Source organism: Pogoniulus pusillus, chromosome Z (assembly GCF_015220805.1).
Source record: "Pogoniulus pusillus isolate bPogPus1 chromosome Z, bPogPus1.pri, whole genome shotgun sequence".
NCBI lineage: Eukaryota > Metazoa > Chordata > Aves > Piciformes > Lybiidae > Pogoniulus > Pogoniulus pusillus.
This window is the reverse complement of record NC_087309.1, coordinates 50,325,921-50,349,171: the sequence shown is the minus strand read 5'-3', so window position 1 is coordinate 50,349,171 and position 23,251 is coordinate 50,325,921. Positions and strand designations below refer to the sequence as shown.

The 23,251-nt window shown below is 45.1% G+C and overlaps 1 protein-coding gene across 4 annotated transcripts in view; it reads left to right on the top strand.

Annotated features, from left to right (window-relative positions):
- The window catches only part of PDE8B (phosphodiesterase 8B), an 89,991-nt gene that overhangs the window by 36,614 nt on the left and 30,126 nt on the right, over positions 1-23,251 (top strand). For 2 of the 4 annotated variants that reach the window (XM_064140616.1, XM_064140615.1), the window contains exons 2-6: positions 8,710-8,766; positions 15,445-15,635; positions 17,032-17,091; positions 18,935-18,992; positions 20,234-20,322. In XM_064140616.1, the coding sequence (XP_063996686.1) occupies positions 8,710-8,766; positions 15,445-15,635; positions 17,032-17,091; positions 18,935-18,992; positions 20,234-20,322 (455 nt within the window). Of the gene's footprint in view, positions 1-8,706; positions 8,767-15,444; positions 15,636-17,031; positions 17,092-18,934; positions 18,993-20,233; positions 20,323-23,251 lie in introns of all 4 variants that reach the window. The other 2 variants (XM_064140614.1, XM_064140613.1) reach the window with 1 other exon arrangement.

Below are 23,251 nucleotides of genomic sequence, written 5' to 3'. Positions count from 1 at the left end.
GTCCAACCCCCCTGCAGTTGTCAGGGACACCTCCAACTAGATCAAGCTGCCCAGGGACACCAGAAGTCAAATCTGGAATGTCTTCAGGAATGGGACATCAGCCACATGTCTAGGCAGCCTATTCCAGTATTTTACCACTCTCATTGTAAAGAACTTCTTCCTTATGTCTAACCTAAATCTATCCTCCTCAAGTTTAAAATCATTGTCCTTCATCCTGTTGCAACACACCCTTATAAACAGTCCTTCCACATCCTTCTTGTAGATCCCTTTCAGATACTGAAATGTAGTTATAAGGTCTGCTCCAGAGCTATCTATTCTGTAGGGTGAAGAGCCCCAATTCTTTCAGCTTGTCTTCACAGGAGAGATGCTCCAGCCCTCTCATCATCTTTGTGACCCTTCTCTGAACCTGCTCCAGCAGGTCCATGTCCCTCGTGGGTTGGAAGTCCCATAGCTGCTCACAGTACTCAGTTGAGGTCTCACCAGAGCCGTGTAGAGGGGTAGAATTACCTTTCTTGCCCTGCTGGCTACACTTCTTTTGCAGCTCAGGATGCTATTGGCTTTCTGGGCTCCAGGTGCACATTGCTGGCTCATGTCCAGCTTCTCTCATCCACCAGTACCCCTAAGTCCTTTTTTGCCATCTCTTCTCAATCTCATCATCCCCCAACCTGTGCCCCAGCCTCGGTGCAGGACTTTGCCTTACTGAACCTGATGTAATTCTACTCAGCTCAGCTCTTCCATCCTGTCCTTCAGTTTTGTGAACTGCACCCCACTCAGCATGGAAAGTCATCTGCAAACTTGCTGAGGACCTCATAACTACATAGAAGTACATAAAGGGCAACTATCATCAGGAGAGAGACTTCCTTTTGACAAAGAACCACGTGGTGAAGACAAGGGGTAATGGGTACAAGTTGCTACTGGAGAGGTTTAGACTGGGTGACAGAAAAAAAAATCATCATTTGAACTGTTAGATATTGGAGTAAACTCCCAAGATAGGTAGTGTATTCCCCTACATTAGACAGTTTCAAGGCTCAGCTTGGAAGAGTGCTGGGCCATCTGCTTTCAGCTCAGGGACTGGATGATCCCTGAGGTCCCTTCCAACCTGATATTCTGTGAATCTATGAATCTATGAATCAATCTTGCTGTCTGTATCATTGATGAAGATATTGAACAACACTGGTTCAAGTCCAGACCCTTGTCACCTGTCTCCATCTGGACTTCAAGCTGTTCACCACTAGCATTTGTATGCAGTCATCCAACCAATTCCTTATCCACTAAACAGTCCACCTGTCAAATCAGTATCTCTCCAGCTTAGAGAGAAGGATGTTGTGGGAAACAAGGCTTTACAGAACACCAGATAGAGATCATCTGCCGGTCTTCCCTCGTTCACATAAACACAAGAATAAGGAGCCTTCAATACCTAAGAGTAGCTTAATGCAAAGAGGAATAAATGTAGTAAATAAGCCAGCTGTGCTGTGTTTTGGTTGTTTCTGTAGACTTGCATTTAAAATATAAACCAGAAAACTTACTAGGAAATAGGACTTTTGGTTTTGCTTAAAATCACTACAGAGTGTACACTGAGAATCATAGAGTGTGTCAAAGATAGAATTTCTTGAGAGAAGATTGTCAGACTGTGGTGGAGTGTTTTGGAATTTGATGTCTTCCTAGTTTATATTAAAATTAATTTGTAATGTTTTTGTTCTACTTACTTTTATGTCATTGGAGTAAAAGATTCACTGACAGCATATACACTGATAATTATCTCTTTTGAGACCGTGTCCTGCTCAAGCAGTGTGAATACCTGAATATGAGCCACCTCTTCATAGAATCAACCAGGTTGGAAGAGACCTCCAAGATCATCGAGTCCAACCTATCACCCAGCCCTAGCCAGTCAACTAGACCATGGCACTAAGTGCCTCATCCAGTCTTCTCTTGAAGACCCCCAGGGACGGTGCCTCCACCACCTCCCTGGGCAGCCCATTCCAATGGGAAATCACTCTCTCTGTGAAAAACTTCTTCCTAACATCCAGCCTATACCTACCCTGGCACAACTTGAGACTGTGTCCCCTTGTTCTATTGCTGGTTACCTGGGAGAAGAGGCCAACCCCCACCTGGCTACAATGTCCCTTCAGGTAGTTGTAGACAGTAATAAGATCACCCCTGAGCCTCCTCTTCTCCAGGCTAAACAGGCCCAGCTCTCTCAACCTCTCCTCATAGGATTTGTGTTCCAGGCCCCTCACCAGCTTCGTTGCCCTTCTCTGGACATGTTCCAGTACCTCAACATCTCTCTTGAATTGAGGGGCCCAGAACTGGACACAGTACTCAAGGTGTGGCCTGACCAGTGCTGAGTACAGGGGCAGAATAACCTCCCTTGTCCTACTGGCCACACTGTTCCTGATGCAGGCCAGGATGCCATTGGCTCTCTTGGCCACCTGGGCACACTGCTGGCTCATCTTCAGCTTACTATCTATCAGTACCCCCAGGTCCCTTTCCTCCTGGCTGCTCTCCAGCCACTCAGTCCCCAGCCTATAGCGCTGCTTGGGGTTATTCTTGAAAAACACAAGAAGACAAGTAGTAGATCTGGAGATGTCATCCACTGCTATGCTGTAGGAAGGTGGTGAAGGAGAAGTAAAGATTGCCAGGACCTAGCTGGCATAATGATTCAGGACTTCACAAGGAATGTAAACTTGAAATAGCTGAACTGCTGGCTAAGGTGTGTCACCTGATCTATAAACTGATCTCAGTGCCAGAGGGGTGAAAAATCTGATAATGATATATTAATCTTCCTTAAAAGGATTCCAGAGGTCATCTAGGGACATTCTCTTTCCATACTGGACAAGACTCTATCTAAAGATAAAATATAGCACAGGTAGATGTGTTAGGTAACTGGATAGTGTGATGTGCTGGAAGATGCTTAGTGTGACTTTTTCTGTAAGGAGAATGTAAGCTGAGATGAACCATCATCATCAAGGAGAGGTGATAAAAGAGACACTGGCACTCTGTGCTTGCCTCATTTTTTCATTTTTCAGTTTGCCTTATTTTTTCATTTTCAGCCATTTCTGGAGACAGGATGTTGGGGCAAGATTAGTTTTGATTTGAGCATTGTGATTATTGAAACCCTAATCAACTATGTTCACCCAATTGTAACATGGACTGTCACCCTCATTTTCCTCCTGATCTTCAGATGGAACCTCCCATGTTTCAGTTTGTACCCACTACCTCTGGACCTGTCAGTGGGCATCACTGAAAAGTGCTTGGCTCCATCTTCTTCGCACTCTCTCTGTAAACATTGATGACATCTCCCTTGAGCCTTCCCTGCTCCAGGCTGAACAGTCCCGTCTCTCTCAGCCTCTCCTTGTGTGTGTAGTGCTCAGAAGGAACTTGAGGGACAAAACAAGGCAGTGAGGATTAACATGAGCAGAGGCTGGAATGGGGAAGAGTGAGTGAGTGCAGAGAAGGATCACTGCTGCTGGAACAGGAAGCGAAGAGATGCAAAGGTAAAGACTTTTTTTTGTACCATTGGTGCTCCTCCTGCCTGTTGCCCATGAGAAGACAACCATGGATTTCCTGGATAGGAGGGAAGAGGGAGTGCTTAAAGCATATGCACGCACACTTGCACCACCACTCATGGCACATAGCAAGGCCTTTGACACTGTTCCGCACCACATCCTGGTCTCCAGGCTGGTGACACATGGGTTTGATGGGTGGACCACGAGATGGGTAAAGAACGGGCTTGGTGGCTGCACCCAAAGAGTGGCTGTCAATGGGTCCGTGTCCGGGTGGAGACCAGTGACAAGTGGAGTCACTCAGGGACCAGTCCTGGGACCAGTCTTGTTCAACATCTTTGTCAGTGACATGGACAGTGGCAGTGAGTGCACCCTCAGCAGGTTTTCTGATGACACCAAGCTGTGTGGTGCAGCAGACACTTGGGATGCTATGCAGAGGGACCTGGACAGGCTGGAGAGGTGGGCACAAGCCAACCTCATGACGTTCAGCAAGACCAAGTGCAAGATCCTTCATGTGGGTCAAGGCAATCCCAAGCACAAGTCTAGGCTGGGCAGTGACTGGCTGGAGAGCAGCCCTGAGAAGAGGGACTTAGGGATGCTGGTGGACAAGAAGCTCAACAGGAGCCAGCAGTGTGCACTTGTGGCCTGGATGGCCAACCAGATGCTGGGCTACATCAGGAGAAGTGTGGCCAGCAGGTCAAGGGAGGTGATTCTCCCCCTCTACTCTGCTCTGGTGAGACCCTACCTGGAGTACTGTATCCAGTTCTGCAGCCCCCATTACAAGAAGGATGTGGACGTGCTGGAGTGAGTCCAGAGAAGGGCCATGGAGATGATCAGAGGGCTGGAGCACCTCCTCTGTGAGTGTGCTAGTTTGAAGCAGGGTAGAATGTTTTGGTGAGAAGAACTGGATCATAGGCTGTGAAAGGAAAACAATGGTGATGTCTGCTCCCCTCAGAGTCTTGCTGAAGAAGAAACGAAAACATTAGGTAACACTCTTGCCATTTTGTCTTACTCTGCCTCGGGCTTCTGACTGAGCTGCATCTCCCTAACCTCACCTTCCATTTGGACTAACTCACCTTTGCTTCTTAACCTCTTGGCTGAACCTCTGTTCTTCTTTAGGACTGGGGTAAGGTTGAGAGGGGCAGGGAGGAAGGTGCAGGGGTGGTTGAGAGCCCCTCCTGGGGACTCAGGTTTCTGGGAGGAGAGTTTTGCTTCTGTATTATCTTTTACCTTGTATATTTCTGTCTGTAACTGTATATACTGTAAATATCTGCTTGTATACTGTGCCAGCTGTAAATTAATAGCTTCATTTGTATTTCCAGAGCCAGCTGAGTCTAGTCTGGGTGACTTTTAAAGTGTAGGGGGGCAGGGAACACCCAAACCATCACAATGAGGACAGACTGAAAGAGTTGGGGCTGTTCAGTCTGGAGAAGAGGATGCTTCCAGGTGACCTTATTGTGGTTTTCCGGTATCTGAAGGGGGATTACAAAAAAGCTGGGGAGGGACTTTGTATGATATCAGCGAGTGACAGGAGTAGGGGGGATGGAGCGAAACTGGAAATGGGTAGGTTCAGGCTGGACATGAGGAGGAAGATGTTCATCATGAGATGGTGAGAGGCTGGAATGGGCTGCCCAGGGAGAGGGTTGAGGCCCCATCCCTGGAGGTGTTTAAGGCCAGGCTGGATGAGGCTCTGGCCAGTCTGCTCTAGGGTAGGATGTCCCTGCCCATGGCAGGGGGTTTGGAACTAGATGATCTTTGTGGTCCCTTCCAACCCTGACAGATTCTATGATCCTATGAATACAGCTCCAGCAGTCATCTTGCTGCAGGGCCACTAAAGCAGCAGGTGTTCCTGTGAGCAGCCTGGGCGCAGTAGAAAGTGTGCAACAGGGAAATACAGTGGTGCAGTGGAAGTTCAGTCAAAACCAAGAGTCTTGTTACCAACTTAAAAAAACAAAGGTACGGAGTTCTGAAAACTGATAGAAGAGGTGAGGGAGGGAGTGTATCAGTGTTTTGAGTGACTAAAGGGGAAAGGGAGATACAGTGAGCATGGGGAAGAAGCCTCCAGGGCAAAAGAGCATCCGTAGGGACTTCAGTGTCTGTGTGATGCTTCTCAATTCCATACATACATCCTCAGCCCTTCCAGGAGGCTGAAGTCACCAACACCTTTGCTTCGCCATTTACTTGGCTCTAGTTGCTGTTGCTGCTCTGAAGCAATGAATAATTATTCAAGATTTTGCTGTACTAATTAGTGTTTATTTTTGCAGTGACTGTGTGACTAATTACTGATGATTCATAAACTGCAAGGACTCTTAAGTCTGTGGACATACAAGGGCAGGCAAAGACTTAGTGATTGAAAAGGGTGTAACTTTAATGAAGCAGTAAATACCTTTTGCTTAATGGTACTGCTGTGATAGTAAGATAATTGATTAAACATACAGTTTAAGGAAGTACCATTGCCTTTGTATTTAATTCTCTGATTAATACCTGTTTCCTGTGGAGGTTAGGAGATTAGAATGGAAGTAACATTGGACAGTTTAAAAAGCTAAACCAAAAATCTATTCGCTGTTTTTAAGTTTTTGTTATTCACAAACATGTTAGGTGTTGTTGTTGTTGTTGTTTTTTGGCTTTTGTTTATTTGGGGTTTTTTTTTCCCCCTACAACTCTGTCTGTTCCTCTGCTTACTGAAATCATGGATGTCCTTACTGCCCTCCTTGGAGGCAGACTTGTCTCCATGTGTTTGTCATGAGCTACTGTACTAACTGATTTAGGTTACAGATCTACCAGCAGTCCTTTCTGACAGTTACCGAACATTAAGAGATTTATTTAAATTGGAAATAATTAGCAATAAGGTACTTAAGCGAGGAAGTGAGCAGAGGTGTGGTTGCATTACCACTAATATGCAATGTCTACATGGTCAGATTCTTCTGGGAGTTAGGGTGATGTGGAATTAGAATGTGGAGCCCAAGAAGACATTCATAGGACATTTGTGAAGACCCAGAAATCAGTATTCTTCTTGCCTCTTTCAGTAGTTAAGTTGCATTCTCCTGTGGTGGAAGCTCAAGTGGGAAGGTGGTGCTTTACTATGACAAAACGAGATTAGGTACCATGATACTGGAGAGTTTTAGCTTTGGAAAGTGGTGTCAGGCTTTGTAGTTTGCCTGGTGCTACTTTCTGACATAAATTGTTGGGCTGAGAAGAATTGATGCCCAGTGATAATGAAAGTCCACTTTTGCGGTTATATTTAATGCCACTGTCACACACACAGGCAAGGCTTTTAATCCTTAACATGTTGTTGTTAAGGAACTCTAAAGAAACTGACAAATCTCTCCATTTTGAATATTTATACATGTTTGGCAGAGGCCAGTGGAATGAGGCTTAACAAGGCCAAGTGCAGGGTTCTGCACTTTGGCCACAACAACCCCAAGCAGCGTTACAAGGCTGGGGACAGAGTGGCTGGAGGGCAGCCAGGAAGAAAGGGACCTGGGGGTACTGGTAGATAATAGGCTGAACATGAGGCATCAGTGTGCCCAGGTGGCCAAGAGAGCCAATGGCATCCTGACCTGCATCAGGAACAGTGTGGCCAGTAGGACAAGGGAGGTTATTCTGCCCCTGTACTCAGCACTGGTCAGGCCACACCTTGAGTACTGTGTCCAGTTCTGGGCTCCTCAATTCAAGAGAGATGTTGAGGTGCTGGAACATGTCCAGAGAAGGGCAGCAAGGCTGGTGAAAGGCCTGGAACACAAAGCCTATGAGGAGAGGCTGAGGCAGCTGGGGTTGTTTAGCCTGGAGAAGAGGAGGCTCAGAGCTGACCTCATTGCTGTCTACAACTACCTGAAGGGAGGTTGTAGCCAGGTGGGGGTTGGTCTCTTCTGCCAGGCAATCAGCAACAGAACAAGGGGACACAGTCTCAAGTTGTGCCAGGGGAAGTCTAGGCTGGATGTTAGGAGGAAGTTCTTGCCAGAGAGAGTGATTTCCCATTGGAATGGGCTGCCCAGGGAGGTGGTGGAGTCACCGTCCCTGGAGGTGTTCAAGAAGAGACTGGATGAGGCACTTAGTGCCATGGACTGGTTGGTTGGATAGGGCTGGGTGCTAGGTTGGAGTGGATGATCTTGGAGATCTCTTCCAACCTGGTTGATGCTGTGATTCTAAAATGCCTGGACAAGAGGCTTCAACTAATAAGCACCATAGAAAAGAAACACTGCAGAAATAAGGCTCCAGGATTTCTGTGTATTAGGGATCATTCCTGGGAATCTGCCTACAATTAGGGTTTTGTTCAAATTATATGTCTTTTAAGATGAGAGCTTTAACTGGCCTACACCAGACACCTACGGTAACTAGTACCAGGAAAGCCAAGAATGTACCCTTTTAGAGAATGCTAACTTGAAAATAACACTGCATATGCATGAAAGGAGCAGTATTTCAAGAGTTCAGAGACTTTTTTTTCTGAGGTATATGCCTCTGTGGGAGGACAATTATTTGGTTGCTTAACAATCTTCTGAAGCTAATGGTCTGAAGTGAAGCAAATCAATAGTGTACAAGAGAACTGTGTTGAAATGTATCAAGATGAAAGTATTAAGGTAGCCTAACTCCTAGGAAATAAGGAAACAAGGCAGATGCAGGCAATGTTTGTGGACTTTTTTACAGCAGCTTTAAATTATGATGTGTTTTCATGTCTTCTGAGAATGTTATGGCTCACATAGTGCAATGTTTTTTCCTGAATACTAGAAATTGTGGTTCTGGAAAACAGTTTAAAATCTGCAATCTAAACCAATCCTGTTGTCTGAAAAATCTTTTGTCTTCTAACCAAACCTGTTAAAATAATATTACTGAATATCTGTCACAAGCTTGTTAATACAAGTTCTGTATTACATTCAAATTAATAAGGCGTTTCTTGGCCAGAAAAGATAGCATTGTGTGATCCTAAACAAAAACACCAAGGTACTCTGCTAGGGAAAGATGGGAAAGGAATTGGTGGGTTTTGTTTCTTTATTTAAAACCCTATAGTTTTTAGTTTAGAGGCAAATAAAATTAGGAGTTTGGTTCAATTTATTTATAAAAGATACACTTCAGAGCAACTAAATGAAGGCTGGTAATGATATGCCAGCCTGCCTTTGAGAATCTTTCAGGGTTCTGTGTTTGATCTTTCATTCTTACACCAGACTGAACCAGACTGAAAATAATTATCTGTATTACTGTTCTTTAGCAGGCTTCAGCTAAAGAAGTACAAATTGGGCCTATGAGACTGACACAAGATGCAATTCAGGTAAGATGTTCTTTCAGTTTCCTGATAAATTTAGTTCTGAAGAAACTAAATATCTTTAATCCTTGTAGTTAAGTAGAACTTTTTAATTTTACTTGTGCAGGACTGTGAGATGGGTATATGTGACTCCTTGAGAAGAGGTCTACAGTAATTTAGACTGGTAAACAAGGTGGTTAGATTTCCATTATCGAATCATCCCTTTTATATGTCCTGCCAAAGGGAGTGTGTATGTGCATTAGCAAGCAAAAGTGCTGCCTCTCTGGATTGTAAAAGCTCTTCAGTTCTAATATGGTAAAGCAGAGAGCTCCACTGGAAATTTTTGCTGGGTTTTGCACAACAAAACAGAGAGCTGTGCTTTTACAGGTCACCAGTCTGAGAAATCAAACCTCTTCCAACAATATAGCATAAGGAGCAACAGCAGTCACCTACACTTGTTTCCGTTTCTGTACATTTTGTTCATGTGCTCTTAAACAGATGCCAGATATATTTTTTTTTAGCTTATAGTGGCTGTAAGATACTTTAATAGGAAATTAATAGTTGCAGCCTTTAACATTGGTCTAGTCACAGAGCAGTCACTGAATTTAAAATGTTGGGTCACGTAACTCCATGTAATATGGAGACTTTCAGTGACTAGTCTCTGATTTTGTTTGGGTTGGGTTTTTTCCCATATCTAATGGTGAGAGGAAAAACCTGCATGTGGAAGAATTACTGTTTTCAAGGCAATTGATTTATGTGCATATAGAACACAAAGCTTTACATCTTTATTTCTGTATTAAGCATTCAGTCTTAATAATGGCTTAATCTGATGAAACTGTATTTACATAAGTTTGTGAAGCACAGGCTTCAGCAGTAAACCAGTCTTCAGTTTTACAAGGAATTTCGACATGAAAATGTGGAACTCTTCAGGGAAAGATGTCCTTTAGACTGAGATCATCTTCAGAACGATGGTCAAGTAGGTAGCTAGCAGATACTCTGAGTGCTTAGGTCAGGATTTTACTTTGCAAAAAAATGGATTTGCCAAAATACCATAGGTCTAGTGTGAGCTATAGTAAGGGAATATTTTTCATATTGTTCTGGGCTTGGTTAGGGCAGGATTAATCTTCTTTACAAGAAGCTGAGAGGTGCCATACCCAGAACAGCCAGCTGAAACAGCTGTTGTCAGACTGGAAGTTCTGAGAGACAGAAATCACCGCAGTGTGCTGGGGCCTGGCCCATGCCTATCGAGCCCTTCTCGTTAGTGTTCAGCGTGCTCAAGGGGCGAGAGAAGGTCTTTGGGCCTACAGACAAACCAACAGGCATGGCAGCTGCACCAGAGAACCAGAACGTGCCCCTGTAAGGTAAAAGACACATAGAAGGAGAGGAGTTCAACTGGACATGGAGGTCCATCAACTTAAAAGGAACCTGTCCTGTTCCCTACCTGCATGGTCTCATGTTTCAACCATGAGCAACAAATGTTCTCCTGTCCAAGAGAGAGAGTCTGGGAGGTACACACTGCAACATGAGGACATTAGGAAGTGGGACAGAAAATGCATTTCAGCCGTGGCTGCACCAGTTTGTGAATGACAAGGAAACTTTCCCTGGAAGAACATTGCCTTCCAGTGGAAAGTCACCAAGAGGCTTATACTGCTTCTGATCTTCCTGAAGGGACTTCCAAAGCATTTGAGTCAGCATTAGAGTGGCCCTGCCTGCCACCAGAGGGAGAAGAGGGACAGATGGGTTTATTGGACTGTACCGAACTGATGGCTTGACAAGTTGAACCCAAAAGAGTCTAATGCTTTAGTAGATACAGGTGCACAGTGCACTCTGATGACATCAAGCTGAGTGGGTGGAATCCACCTGTGTTTCTGGTGTGACAGGGGGATCTTAGCACCCATGTGTGTTGGAAGCAGATCACCAGAATGCAAGCAACAGTTTGCTTTCGCTTGAAAGGGGGAAAGAAGTCACTGGAATCAACTGCCTTAGTGGTGGAAACACAGCCCCATCATTTAGACTGATCGTAGACTTATCCAGACTGTACTGAAACAGAGTGGAGCTCCAGAGCATCTGCAGTGAGAAGTCTTCTGTGTGCTGTGAAGTGATCTCATTTTAAGTGAGAATGGACAGTGGATGATGTATAATGTATTTTATTTGATGTTGATTGCTGCTGGGCAGGACACAGATGATATAGAGTAAGGGGCGGAGAATTTCATGGGTTGAGTTGAATCTGCTGATGATAGTCAATACCAAGCTGTCATGCCAGCTTCAAAGTGAATGTGCTGGCTAGACCGAAGTATTAAGGGGCTTGAAATGCAGATTGTAACGTGAGAGGCTTCCTTGTTCCTGTTGCTGCTTTCGGTTTTTGAGTTTTGGTTGCTGGTCTTTGCTGCTGGGCAAGCTGCAGGTTGAGGCATAGGGCAGGTTGCTGGCTTCTGCTTCTGAAATTTGCTGTGCTTTTTTGCACATAGGCTAAGGTGAGATAAATTCCTTTTATCTCAGCCTAGAGGGTTTTTGGTGTTACTTTCCCTCCTGTCTGTGTCAGGTGAGGGGAGTTTGTGAGAGCAGGCTGTATTAACCTAGAACAAACCTGCTTATCTGTTCTTTACATCTTTGAAAGAAATATAAGTTAACTTCATTTTGTTGTTTATCAAAGGAGAAATAATGAATAAAACTGTGCTGTTTGTCCTTGAAGAGCGATGATGAATTTAACAAGGCCAAGTGCAGGGTTCTGCACTTTGACCACAACAGCCCCAAGCAGCTGGTAGATAGTAGGCTGAAGATGAGCCAGCAGTGTGCCCAGGTAGCAATGAGATCCAATGGCATCCTGGCCTGGATCAGGAACAGTGTGGCCAGTAGGACAAGGGAGGTTATTCTTCCCCTGTGCTCAGCACTGGTCAGGCCACGCCTTGAGTCCTGTGTCCAGTTCTGGGTCCCTCAATTCAAGAGAGATGTTGAGGTGCTGGAACGTGTCCAGAGAAGGGCAGCAAGGCTGTTGAGGGGCCTGGAACACAAACCCTATGAGGAGAGGCTGAGGGTGCTGGGGTTGTTTAGCCTGGAGAAGAGGAGGCTGAGGGGTGACCTTATTGCTGTCTACAACTACCTGAAGGGAGGCTGTAGCCAGGTGGGGGTTGGTCTCTTCTGCCAGGCAACCAGCAACAGAACAAGGGGACACAGTCTCGAGTTGTGCTGGGGGAAGCATAGGCTGGATGTTAGGAGGAAGTTCTTGCCAGAGAGAGTGATTGGCATTGGAATGGGCTGCCCAGGGAGGTGGTGGAGGCACCGTCCCTGGAGGCGTTCAAGAAGAGACTGGATGAGGCACTTAGTGCCATGGTCTAGTTGACTGGATAGGGCTGGGTGCTAGGTTGGAGTGGATGATCTTGGAGGTCTCTTCCAACCTGGTTGATTCTATGACTGTATGATTTTAGAGGGTTTATTATAAGTCTGTGTAACTGGGATGGCTTGGTGAGTGAGTGTGGCAGTGATGTTTGAACACCAACCCACTCATTCCTGGGTGGCTGCTCGTGGAATTTAAACATGAGTTAGAGGAGACTCATTGTCTGGCAGCTGGTTTTGTCCTAGATTTATCAGTCCTGCATAGTTAACTATTGACTGTCTGTTGGGAACTCTGTTAAGGGAGTTCACACACAGTATCACCAAGGTTGGAAGAGACCTCACAGATCATCAAGTCCAACCCTTTACCACAGAGCTCAAGGCTAGACCATGGCACCAAGTGCCACATCCAATCCTGCCTTGAACAGCCCCAGGGACGGCGACTCCACCACCTCCCCGGGCAGCCCATTCCAGTGTCCAATGACTCTCTCAGTGAAGAACTTTCTCCTCACCTCCAGCCTAAATCTCCCCTGACGTAGCTTGAGGCTATGTCCTCTCGTTCTGGTGCTGGCCACCTGAGAGAAGAGAGCAACCTCCCCCTGGCCACAACCTCCCCTCAGGTAGTTGTAGACAGCAATAAGGTCACCCCTGAGCCTCCTCTTCTCCAGGCTAAACAATCCCAGCTCCCTCAGCCTCTCCTCGTAGGGCTTGTGCTCGAGGCCTCTCACCAGCCTCGTCGCCCTTCTCTGGACACGCTCAAGCATCTCAACGTCCCTCCTAAACTGGGGGGCCCAGAACTGAACACAGGACTCAAGGTGTGGTCTAACCAGTGCAGAGTACAGGGGCAGAATGACCTCCCTGCTCCTGCTGACCACACCATTCCTCATGCAGGCCAGGATGCCACTGGCTCTCTTGGCCACCTGGGCACACTGCTGGCTCATGTTCAGGCAGGTATCAATCAGCACCCCCAGATCCCTTTCTGTCTGGTTGCTCTCCAGCCACTCCGACCCCAGCCTGTATCTCTGCATGGGGTTGTTGTGGCCAAAGTGCAGCACCCTGCACTTGGAGCTATTGAATGCCATCCCATTGGATTCTGCCCATCTATCCAGGTGGTCAAGGTCCCACTGCAGAGCCCTTCTGCCCTCCAACCCAGTCACATCTGGCCCCAGCTTAGTGTCATCTGCAAACTTGCTGATGACTGACTCCATGCCCTCATCCAGATCATCTATGAAGATGTTAAAGAGGATGGGGCCCAGCACTGATCCCTGAGGGACACCACTAGTGACAGCTGCCAGCTGGATGTGGCACCATTCACCACCACTCTCTGGGTCCGGCCCTCCAGCCAGTTCCTAACCCAGCACAGAGTGTTGCCATCCAAGCCACGGGCTGACAGCTTAGCCAGCAGTTTGCTGTGGGGGACAGTGTCAAAGGCCTTGCTGAAGTCCAGATAGACCACATCCACAGGCCTCCCCACATCCACCAAGCTGGTCACCTGATCATAGAGTTGTGATGCTGCATCAGCTGATAATACAGTATATGATGAAGCAAAGGCAGAGGTCCTGAATGCCTTCTTTGCCTCAGTTTTCAACAGTAAGGAGGGAGGAGTTCAGGGCAAGTGGCCTCTTGAACTGGGGGATGGGCTCGGGGAGCGGTGTGTTCCCCTAGAAATTCATGAAGAATTAGTTCAGGACCTGCTGAGCCACCTGGACACCCACAAGTCCATGGGACCAGATGGGATCCATCCCAGGGTGCTGAGAGAGCTGGCAGCTGAGCTGGCCAAGCTGCTCTCCATCATTTTCCAGCAGTCCTGGCTCACCAGAGAGGTCCCAGGAGACTGGAAAATGGCCAACGTGGTCCCCATCCACAAGAAGGGTCGGATGGAGGAACCTGGGAACTACAGACCTGTCAGCCTGACCTCAGTGCCAGGGAAACTGATGGAGCAGGTTATCTTGGGGGTGATAAGAGCGCACCTAAGGGATGGCAAAGAGCTCAGGTCCAGCCAGCATGGGTTTAGGAAGGGCAGATCCTGCCTTTCTAACCTGATCTCCTTCTATGATCAGGTGACCCGCTTGGTGGATGTGGGGAGGCCTGTGGATGTGGTCTATCTGGACTTCAGCAAGGCCTTTGACACTGTCCCCCACAGCAAACTGCTGGCTAAGCTGTCAGCCCATGGCTTGGATGGCAACACTCTGTGCTGGGTTAGGAACTGGCTGGAGGGCCGGACCCAGAGAGTGGTGGTGAATGGTGCCACATCCAGCTGGCAGCCAGTCACTAGTGGTGTCCCTCAGGGATCAGTGCTGGGCCCCATCCTCTGTAACATCTTCATAGATGATCTGGATGAGGGCATGGAGTCAGTCATCAGCAAGTTTGCAGATGACACTAAGCTGGGGGCAGATGTGGCTGGGTTGGAGGGCAGAATGGCTCTGCAGCGGGACCTTGACCGCCTGGACAGATGGGCACAGTCCAATGGGATGGCATTCAATAGCTCCAAGTGCAGGGTGCTGCACTTTGGCCACAACAACCCCATGCAGAGATACAGGCTGGGGTCGGAGTGGCTGGAGAGCAGCCAGACAGAGAGGGATCTGGGGGTGCTGATTGATACCCGCCTGAACATGAGCCAGCAGTGTGCCCAGGTGGCCAAGAGAGCCAGTGGCATCCTGGCCTGCATCAGGAATGGTGTGGTCAGCAGGAGCAGGGAGGTCATTCTGCCCCTGTACTCTGCACTGGTCAGACTACACCTTGAGTCCTGTGTTCAGTTCTGGGCCCCCCAGTTTAGGAAGGACACTGAGATGCTTGAGTGTGTCCAGAGAAGGGTGACGAGGCTGGTGAGAGGCCTCGAGCACAAGCCCTATGAGGAGAGGCTGAGGGAGCTGGGATTGGTTAGCCTGGAGAAGAGGAGGCTCAGGGCAGACCTTATTGCTGTCTACAACTACCTGAAGGGTGGTTGTGGCCAGGAGGAGGTTGCTCTCTTCTCTCAGGTGGCCAGCACCAGAACAAGAGGACACAGCCTCAGGCTGCGCCAGGGGAAATTTCGGCTCGAGGTGAGGAGAAAGTTCTTCACTGAGAGAGTCATTGGACACTGGAATGGGCTGCCCGGGGAGGTGGTGGAGTCGTCGTCCCTGGGGCAGTTCAAGGCAAGGTTGGATGTGGCACTTGGTGCCATGGTCTAGCCTTGGGCACTGTGGTAAAGGGTTGGACTTGATGATCTGTGAGGTCTCTTCCAACCTTGGTGATACTGTGATACTGTGTGATACTGTGATATAACTCAAAGCAGACTTAATCTTCCATATAACAGAAATGTTTGTTAAGACATGCACCATGCAGAGAACTACTTTGTGTGTTTAATGTGGTGCCATTGTTTTGTGTGCTTTGCAGGTTTTGCTGATCTTTGCCAAAGAAGACAACCAAAGTGATGGTTTCTGGTGGGCCTGTGACAGAGCTGGATACAAGTGCACCATTGCCCAAACTCCAGAGTCAGCGCTTGAGTGCTTCCTTGATAAGCAACAGGAAATAATTGTTATAGATAACAGGAATTCCAGATATTTTGATGCAGAAGGTCTCTGCAGGTAACCTAAAGGACACTACACTTCTGAACATCAGAATACCCAAACCTCCTTATTTTAAAAGAAAAAAAATAGAAGAAAAAAGAAAAAAAATAAAGAAAACTAACAAAACCAATCCAAACAAAGTAAAAATGAACCTCTAACACTGTTGGCACAACTGAATTGTAGAATTGTCTCTTTAGGTCGTAGGCTTCTATCAGAGCATTAGGCAGAGTTGCTATGAAATTATTCCCCGCTGTTTCTGCCTGCTTTTTTTTCCTGGATTACTGCTGCAGTGAAGTCTGAAACTTCAGGACTTCAAAGAAATGTGTTTATTTGTCCATTAGATCAGGCACTGTTGGCCCTTCATAGAGGTTCACATTAGTTTTCTGGTCCATGTATCTCTGTCTTAGAAGCACTAAGGTTGCAAGTGCTTAGTATCAAGATTCCTTACTAAAATATGGATTTCAGCTGAGCCATAAATTTTGCCATACACTGTACTGTGCTTCTCTATCCATCATGAGCTAAAATTTACCATGTTTATGACAAAGAGTGTTCTAAAGCTCACTTACTTGTGCTGATGGGAATTACTCTAAATGACCAATGCAGAAATGTAAAAACTGCTTATTCAGGACAGTATGACATGATTGAAAAAGTTACTTTGAGCCAATAAAAGGTAAAAGGAGTGCTATCCTCATAGCAGGTCATATTACACAGTATCACAGTATCATCAGGGTTGGAAGAGACCTCACAGATCATCAAGTCCAACCCTTTACCACAGAGCTCAAGGCTAGACCATGGCACCAAGTGCCACGTCCAATCTTGCCTTGAACAGCTCCAGGGACGGCGACTCCACCACCTCCCTGGACAGCCCATTTTTCTCAGTTTCTCAGTGATTTGATAACATTTTGTTTATTCAGCATTTCATAGGTGACAGTCCTATCATACAGATTTTCTGTAATCTCATTTCTTGCTTGTACATCCCAAAAGCACTTCTTACTCTTTAAAGAGAATGTTACCAGAAGAACAATGCTAAATATGGGATTCTTGTTTAAATTAGCTAATGAGTACTGAGAATGTGTTGTATGGACTGATCATTCTTAACCCATGCATTCAGGACAGGCCACCCTGGTTAGCTAAGTAAACAGGGCAAACCTTCACTAGGTTATAAGATGTGAGGAGTTGCTGCTAGTGCCTTGTGGTTTTTGAGCCCTTCCCTCTTCAGTGCATTGTTCAAAATCTAAGAAATCAAGTTGCAAAATGAGAATGGATTCTCTAAGTGGGGATAGATAGGTTTGTGGCATTGTGATATCCTGTTCTCTAGCCTCAATGGTATCTTTCAGTCTTGGTTTTCATTTGTATATTCTGTAAAGATACACAGAGCAACATCAGGAAAGCTGAGATGTGTTTGTTTCCTCAGGTCTATTCGTGCCACAAAACCATCAGAGCATACTGTAATACTTGCTGTTGTTCCACGCGCGTAAGTATTGCTGTCTTGTAAAAGGCTTTTATTTTACTTGTAAGAATGTCATGTATAATAGTTATCTAATAACAGAAAGTATCTTACTAGCAAGCCCTACAGTCTAGGCTTAATACTGTTTTACCTGAAATGGGTTAGCAATACTTTATGTAGCCTTCAGAGGATCATAATGTAGTGGTTTGAATATTAATACAAATTACAAAGTTATGTGTTGGTTTTGAAAAGAAAGAAAAAATGGGAAGCTCTATGTGTTGCTTTCTGAAGGAAACAGCTTAGACCATAACACCATGGATAATACAGAAGTGGGCACTGAAGAAAACGTCAATTCTGTTTTTCATCAGAATGGTGTCCTGAAGCCTTATTCAGAAATTCATACCCCATGTATTCATGCAGATTTCTTACTGACTTAAATACATTTTTATCAAAAGCCACTTGCAAAAAGTGACCTTTCCTGTCCCTGTTAAAACTTCTGAAAGCTACTGAATTAATTCTATTTTTATTAATGTCCTAGATCAATTGAAATATTTGTAAACAGAGTGGCAGAAGAAGAGCTATTCCTGTCAAGATTAGAAAACAGACTAAGGTTGCTGCTGACCAAGTCTTCACAACTTTTTACATACTACAACTTTTAGATTCTTTCTCATAGGATATCATAGGATGTCTTTTTATCCTTGTCACACTTTATTTTTGTAATGCCTTTGTGTGTTTGTAAAGAGACACAGTATTTCTGCATTCTCTATCAAGCTAGTGGTAGGAATAATAATTATCAGTTCATAGTAATAGCTGCAAATAGCTATAAAAGAAAACTATAGCATAAACTTTTGTAGTAGTATGATGTTATGTATGTATTTTGTGCAAGAATGTTCTCACTGCATTGATTATATTTAGGTAACTAATGAAATTGATACCTTCTAATTCTTAATGTTGTATGACCATGCAGCATACCAGTTTGGTTTAATGTCTTTGTCAATGATCTGAATAAGGGGATTCAATGCATCCTTAATAAGTTTTCAGACAACATTGGCCTGGGCTAGAGTGTTGATCTGCTTAAGAGCAGAGAGTTTCTACAGAATGATCTGGACAGACTGGACTGATGGCCTGAGGCCAGTTGCATGAGATTCAGCAAGGTCAAATGCCAGGTCCTGCACTTTGGTCACAACAATCCATGCAACGCTGCACACATGGGAAAAGTGACTGGAGAGAAGTCCTGGCAGAAAAGGACCCAAAAGGTTGCCAAGAATGCAAGCAGCATTCTGGCTTATATCAGAAATAATGTGGCCAGCAGAACTAGAGAGGTGATTGTCCCACTCTACTTGACACTGGCCTCATCTCAAATACCATGTTTGGTTGAGGCCCATCACGACAAGAAAGACACAGAGGTGCTGAAGTGGATCCAAAGGTCAGTGAAGCTGGCCTAGAGAGCAAGTTTTATGAGGAGGAGCTTAAGAAGTGGGGTTTATTTAGTTTTGAGCAAAGAAGGCTTAGCAAAGACCTTCTTGCTCTCTCCAGCTCTCAAGAAGGAGGTTGTAGCAAGATGGGAGTCCTTCTGCTCTCTCAAGTAAGCACCTATAGGATAAGAGGAAACAGCCTCAAGTTGCACCAGGGAAGATTTATATTGGGTATTAGAAAAAATTTCTACATTGAAAGGGTTATCAAACATTGGAATAGGCTGCCTGGGAACTAGTTGAGTCACCCTCCTTGGAAGTTGTTAGAAGACATTTTGGTGTTGTGCTGAAGTACATTGTTAAATGGTGGACTTTGGTGGTGTTAGGTTAATGGTTGGACTTGTCAAGAGTCTTCTTTAGCCTAAATGATTCTATGATTCTGTGATTTTGTTTTGTAGATCCACTGACCAAGAAGAGACTTCTGTTCTTCCCCTTCTTAATGCAGGCTTTGATAGGGTATGTATAGATTACATGTTCAAAATAGTAACCATGATTGTTTCATAAGTTACAGGCACTTCTACTTCCTAAAAAGTAAAACTCGATGTTTGCTTCTGTCAAAAAATGTATTGATGAGAAACCAGTGGCAGTTGATTATTAGGGGGGAGGGGGAGTGTGACAGTGTATTCAAGAATCATGTTAAGAGAAGCTGTGATCAAGTTAATCTTTCCAGAGTAAGTAGGAATACTGAAATTACTTTCATGCCATCTGGGTGGATGGTAGCTCAGTTATGTTTCCAACTACACTTTAAAAAAATGCTGGGGCGCCCTGATTAAATGTGTGCTCTGTATTGCAGTGTGCTAAGGCACCTGGACATCTGTGTGCCTCAGACTGCTAAAGGGACTACAAGCCTAGTTCTGTTCCTCCTGATGTGAAGAATGATTTTTGTAATGTGGTCTGTTGTGTTCTCAGGACACTAGGGGCTGTCATTTAGAGGCAGAAGAAGGGAAGATAACTTCATACTGTTTCTCAAAACAGTTTTGTAGAAGGCAAAAAGGCAGGAGTTCTTAGAGCTCAAAATCTAGGTTTGATTTGCTTACCCTCTTCCAAGCTTTGTGTGAGTGGCTTTGATGAATATTAGTGCAGGTTACTCAGGACTGTGCCCACATGACTTTTGAAGATCTCCAAGGGTGGAGACTCTGCAGCCTCCATGGGCAACCTGTGCCAGTGCTTAGTCACCCTCACAGGAAAAAAAAGAAAATTGTTTGGGGATGTTCTGAGGAAACCTTCTGTGTTTCTGTTTGCACCCACTGGCTCTGGTTATCACTGGAAAGAGTCTGGCTCAGTCTTCTAACACTCTCTCTTCAGATACTTATGTACTTTGATGAAATGCTCCCTTGAGGCTCCTCTTCTCCATGCTGAGTAGTTCAGATCTCTCAGCCTTTCTTCAAGGAGAGATGCTTAATCAGCTTCATAGTCCTTTGCAGGACTCATGCCAGCTCTCTTTGTAAGGTTAGAGTTACAGATGCAGGAACAGAAATAGCAGTTTAAAACCATTCCAGTATACTTGCCCAGAGAGGTTGTGGATGCTCCCTCCCTGAAGGTGTTCAAGGCTAGATTGGATGAGGCCCTGAGTGACCTGTTGTAGTGGGAGGTGTCCCTGCCTATGGCAGGGGGTTGGAACTGGATGATCTTTGGAGTCCATTCCAACCTAAACCATTCTATAATTCTACTTCATGCAGTCTTGATTTGTCTTCCAGCAATTCATGGAGAACAGCAGCGTAGCTGCATGTTACAACGAACTGGTTCAAATAGAGCACGGGGAGGTGCGGTCTCAGTTCAAACTGCGGTACGTGTATTACCACTTAGTCTACCTTACTGCTTCGGGCTCCCTTATGCTTCTTCCCTGCTATGTGTGTTTATGCCTTGCACGTTTAGGCTAGCTAACACACTATACCTTTATTTCCTCCTTCTGTGAGTTTGTAAAGGACAAATTTAAGTGCCTTAGTAACTGGTACCCTGAGAAAACCTGGTCTCTGTGTGTGTTTCACTGACTTAGGGTTTAAATAATGGCTTTCCTTAATGCAAAATGCAGTTCCTGTCCTTTTTTTCTGATGCTTACTTGTCTTGGGCTATCCATGTTGAATTTGACAACATTCTAGCAGCCATTACTACCAGCATTACAGTCAGGGCAAGGTCCTTTAACAGCAGTAGTGCAGCACAATGACTTTGGCTCATTTAACTGCAGGGGCATCACTTTTAAAATGCTGATTTGTATGTAACATTTATGGGCTGCAATCTTACCTGATGGTAGAGCTTCATTAAATCATTTCACAATGTCACATGTGTGAGATTTTGTATTATATTTGATGGTCTCAGCTGAATGAAATCTTGTTCTTGTTTTTCATGACCTGGTTTTATTTTCTTCCTTAGTCAAGATTTGGCATATGAGGAGCATGTGTTTCTGTCTTAGTGAGAAATTAAGTTACTTTCATAACCTTAACACTTTTTTTAGTGTGGCTACTTTTATATTTAATACAGGTGCTTATACATGCATGTAAATGTGTTTGCTGTACAAGTATATGAGGAAAAAAAAACCTTGAAGATGAATGAAATAGAACAGAATTTAAGCTTACACAATTTTTAATAAGACTTTTTCCAAAACTCAGCTGAAAAATAAATCAGCTGTGAGATTTTAGAAGTTAATTATGTGTTGCAGTGTTGATGACTTGGTGTGTTGTTCAGTTGTAACAGCAGCATGAACTGTCTGACTTCTGAACTAAGGCAGCATGTATCACAAATGTGACTTGATATGAGAAAGTTTAAGCTGTCATTCATACACACAGTGCTTGTACTTTATGTTTCATTTCAAGAACAAGATGAAAATACAGTTTGAGCATCTCTTTATGAATAGTGTCAATTATGGATGCAGATAACTAAAACTTCACACAAGGGTCATGATTCATATCAGCTAACATGTTTTGCAAGTTTATTTGTAGCCATCATTGAAACAGTCTTAAAAGTAATTAAAATTGAAAGGAAGCAGCATCAGTCCCCAGCAGTATTTCATCCAAGTTAAAGGGAAGGGGATTGAAATGTCTTATCTAACTAGGAAAATCAATGCATGGACAGGACTCTGGCTGTCTTAGCCATGAGACTTGCCTTGAGAAACCTCTTTTTTCTGGGGCCTGATGTGGTACGTCTTTCAGAGAAGTGGAAGAACATCTTTGCTGACAAGCTTTGCAGTCTAGTGAGATGGGCTTTAAACAAGGGTTTAAAGAAAGATATCCTCAATCCATTTCACATTAAGGCCAGTAACAGTAATAGGCACTCTGGGCCTGCAATTGGTCTGCAAGTTGAAAAGAGAGCACCTGAGGTGCAGGATAAGAGAACTCTACTCAGTAAACTGACTTCAGTGGAGGCCTGATGTAAATGCATCTACAATAATTCATGGAACATGGGAAACAAGCAAGAAGAGCTACAGATGTGTGCATGCCTGCAGGACTATGCCATCATTGGCACTGCTGAGACATGGTGAGAGGCCTCGAGCACAGCCCTACGAGGAGAGGCTGAGGGAGCTGGGATTGTTTAGCCTGGAGAAGAGGAGGCTCAGGGGTGACCTTATTGCTGTCTACAACTACCTGAAGGGTGGTTGTGGCCAGGAGGAGGTTGCTCTCTTCTCTCAGGTGGCCAGCGCCAGAACAAGAGGACACAGCCTCAGGCTGTGCCAGGGGAGATTTAGGCTGGAGGTGAGGAGAAAGTTCTTCACTGAGAGAGTCATTGGACACTGGAATGGGCTGCCCGGGGAGGTGGTGGAGTCGCCGTCCCTGGGGCAGTTCAAGGCAAGGTTGGATGTGGCACTTGGTGCCATGGTCTCGCCTTGAGCTCTGTGGTAAAGGGTTAGACTTGATGATCTGTGAGGTCTCTTTCAACCCTGATGATACTGTGATACTGTGATGTATAAGCCTATTTCTCACCCATCAGGCCTACCACATCAGGCTGCTGTAAGTTTTTTCTTCTCCAGGCTGAATGGCCCAAACTCTCAAGCCTGTTCCAACAAGGCAGGTGCTCCAGCCATCTGATCATCTATCATGGCCCTTCTCTGCAACAGTTCAACATCCTTATTCTATTGAGGGTGGTTTGATTAAGTGGGGAAAAGAGCGTTGCACTATATGTCTGTCCCACTGCATCTCTGATGTGTTTGCTGTCTCAGTAAGTCTTCTGTGCAGCTTTGTTTTCATAAATTCAGTTGATGGAATTAAAACCAAGATCTTTCAGGTATTCAGATACAAGGGCAGTGTGGTAAAAAAGGACCAGCCAAATAAAGTAGTGTGTGAGGTCATGTAAGCATTCAGAAGTGTCTTTCCATTCCAAGTGATAACTCTACTTATGCACACAGCTGCTTCTCGCTTGAAGTTTTGTTGGACATCTTTTGAGAGTTGTGCATTAACCAAAGAGGATATGGGCCATTTAAACTTCTGATTGTGCTGGCTTGATTGCCAGATCACATGAAAATAGTAAAGTTTGAGTAGTGCAAATACAGCTACATGTTTTCTAGCAGGACGTTTACATGATGGCATTTGTTAGCAGATGGTGTACCAGATGGGTGTCTATCACTGAGAAAAAAATAGATTTTTCACACAGCACAAAAATCACACTTGGAAGCAGGCTTGGACTGCTAGAAAATCACTTGTAAATTTACATTAGGAGCTGCTTTTATTGCGTGAACTGGAGTACTGCTGTTGTCATCTTCATACAACACTTCGTCATGCAAGTCC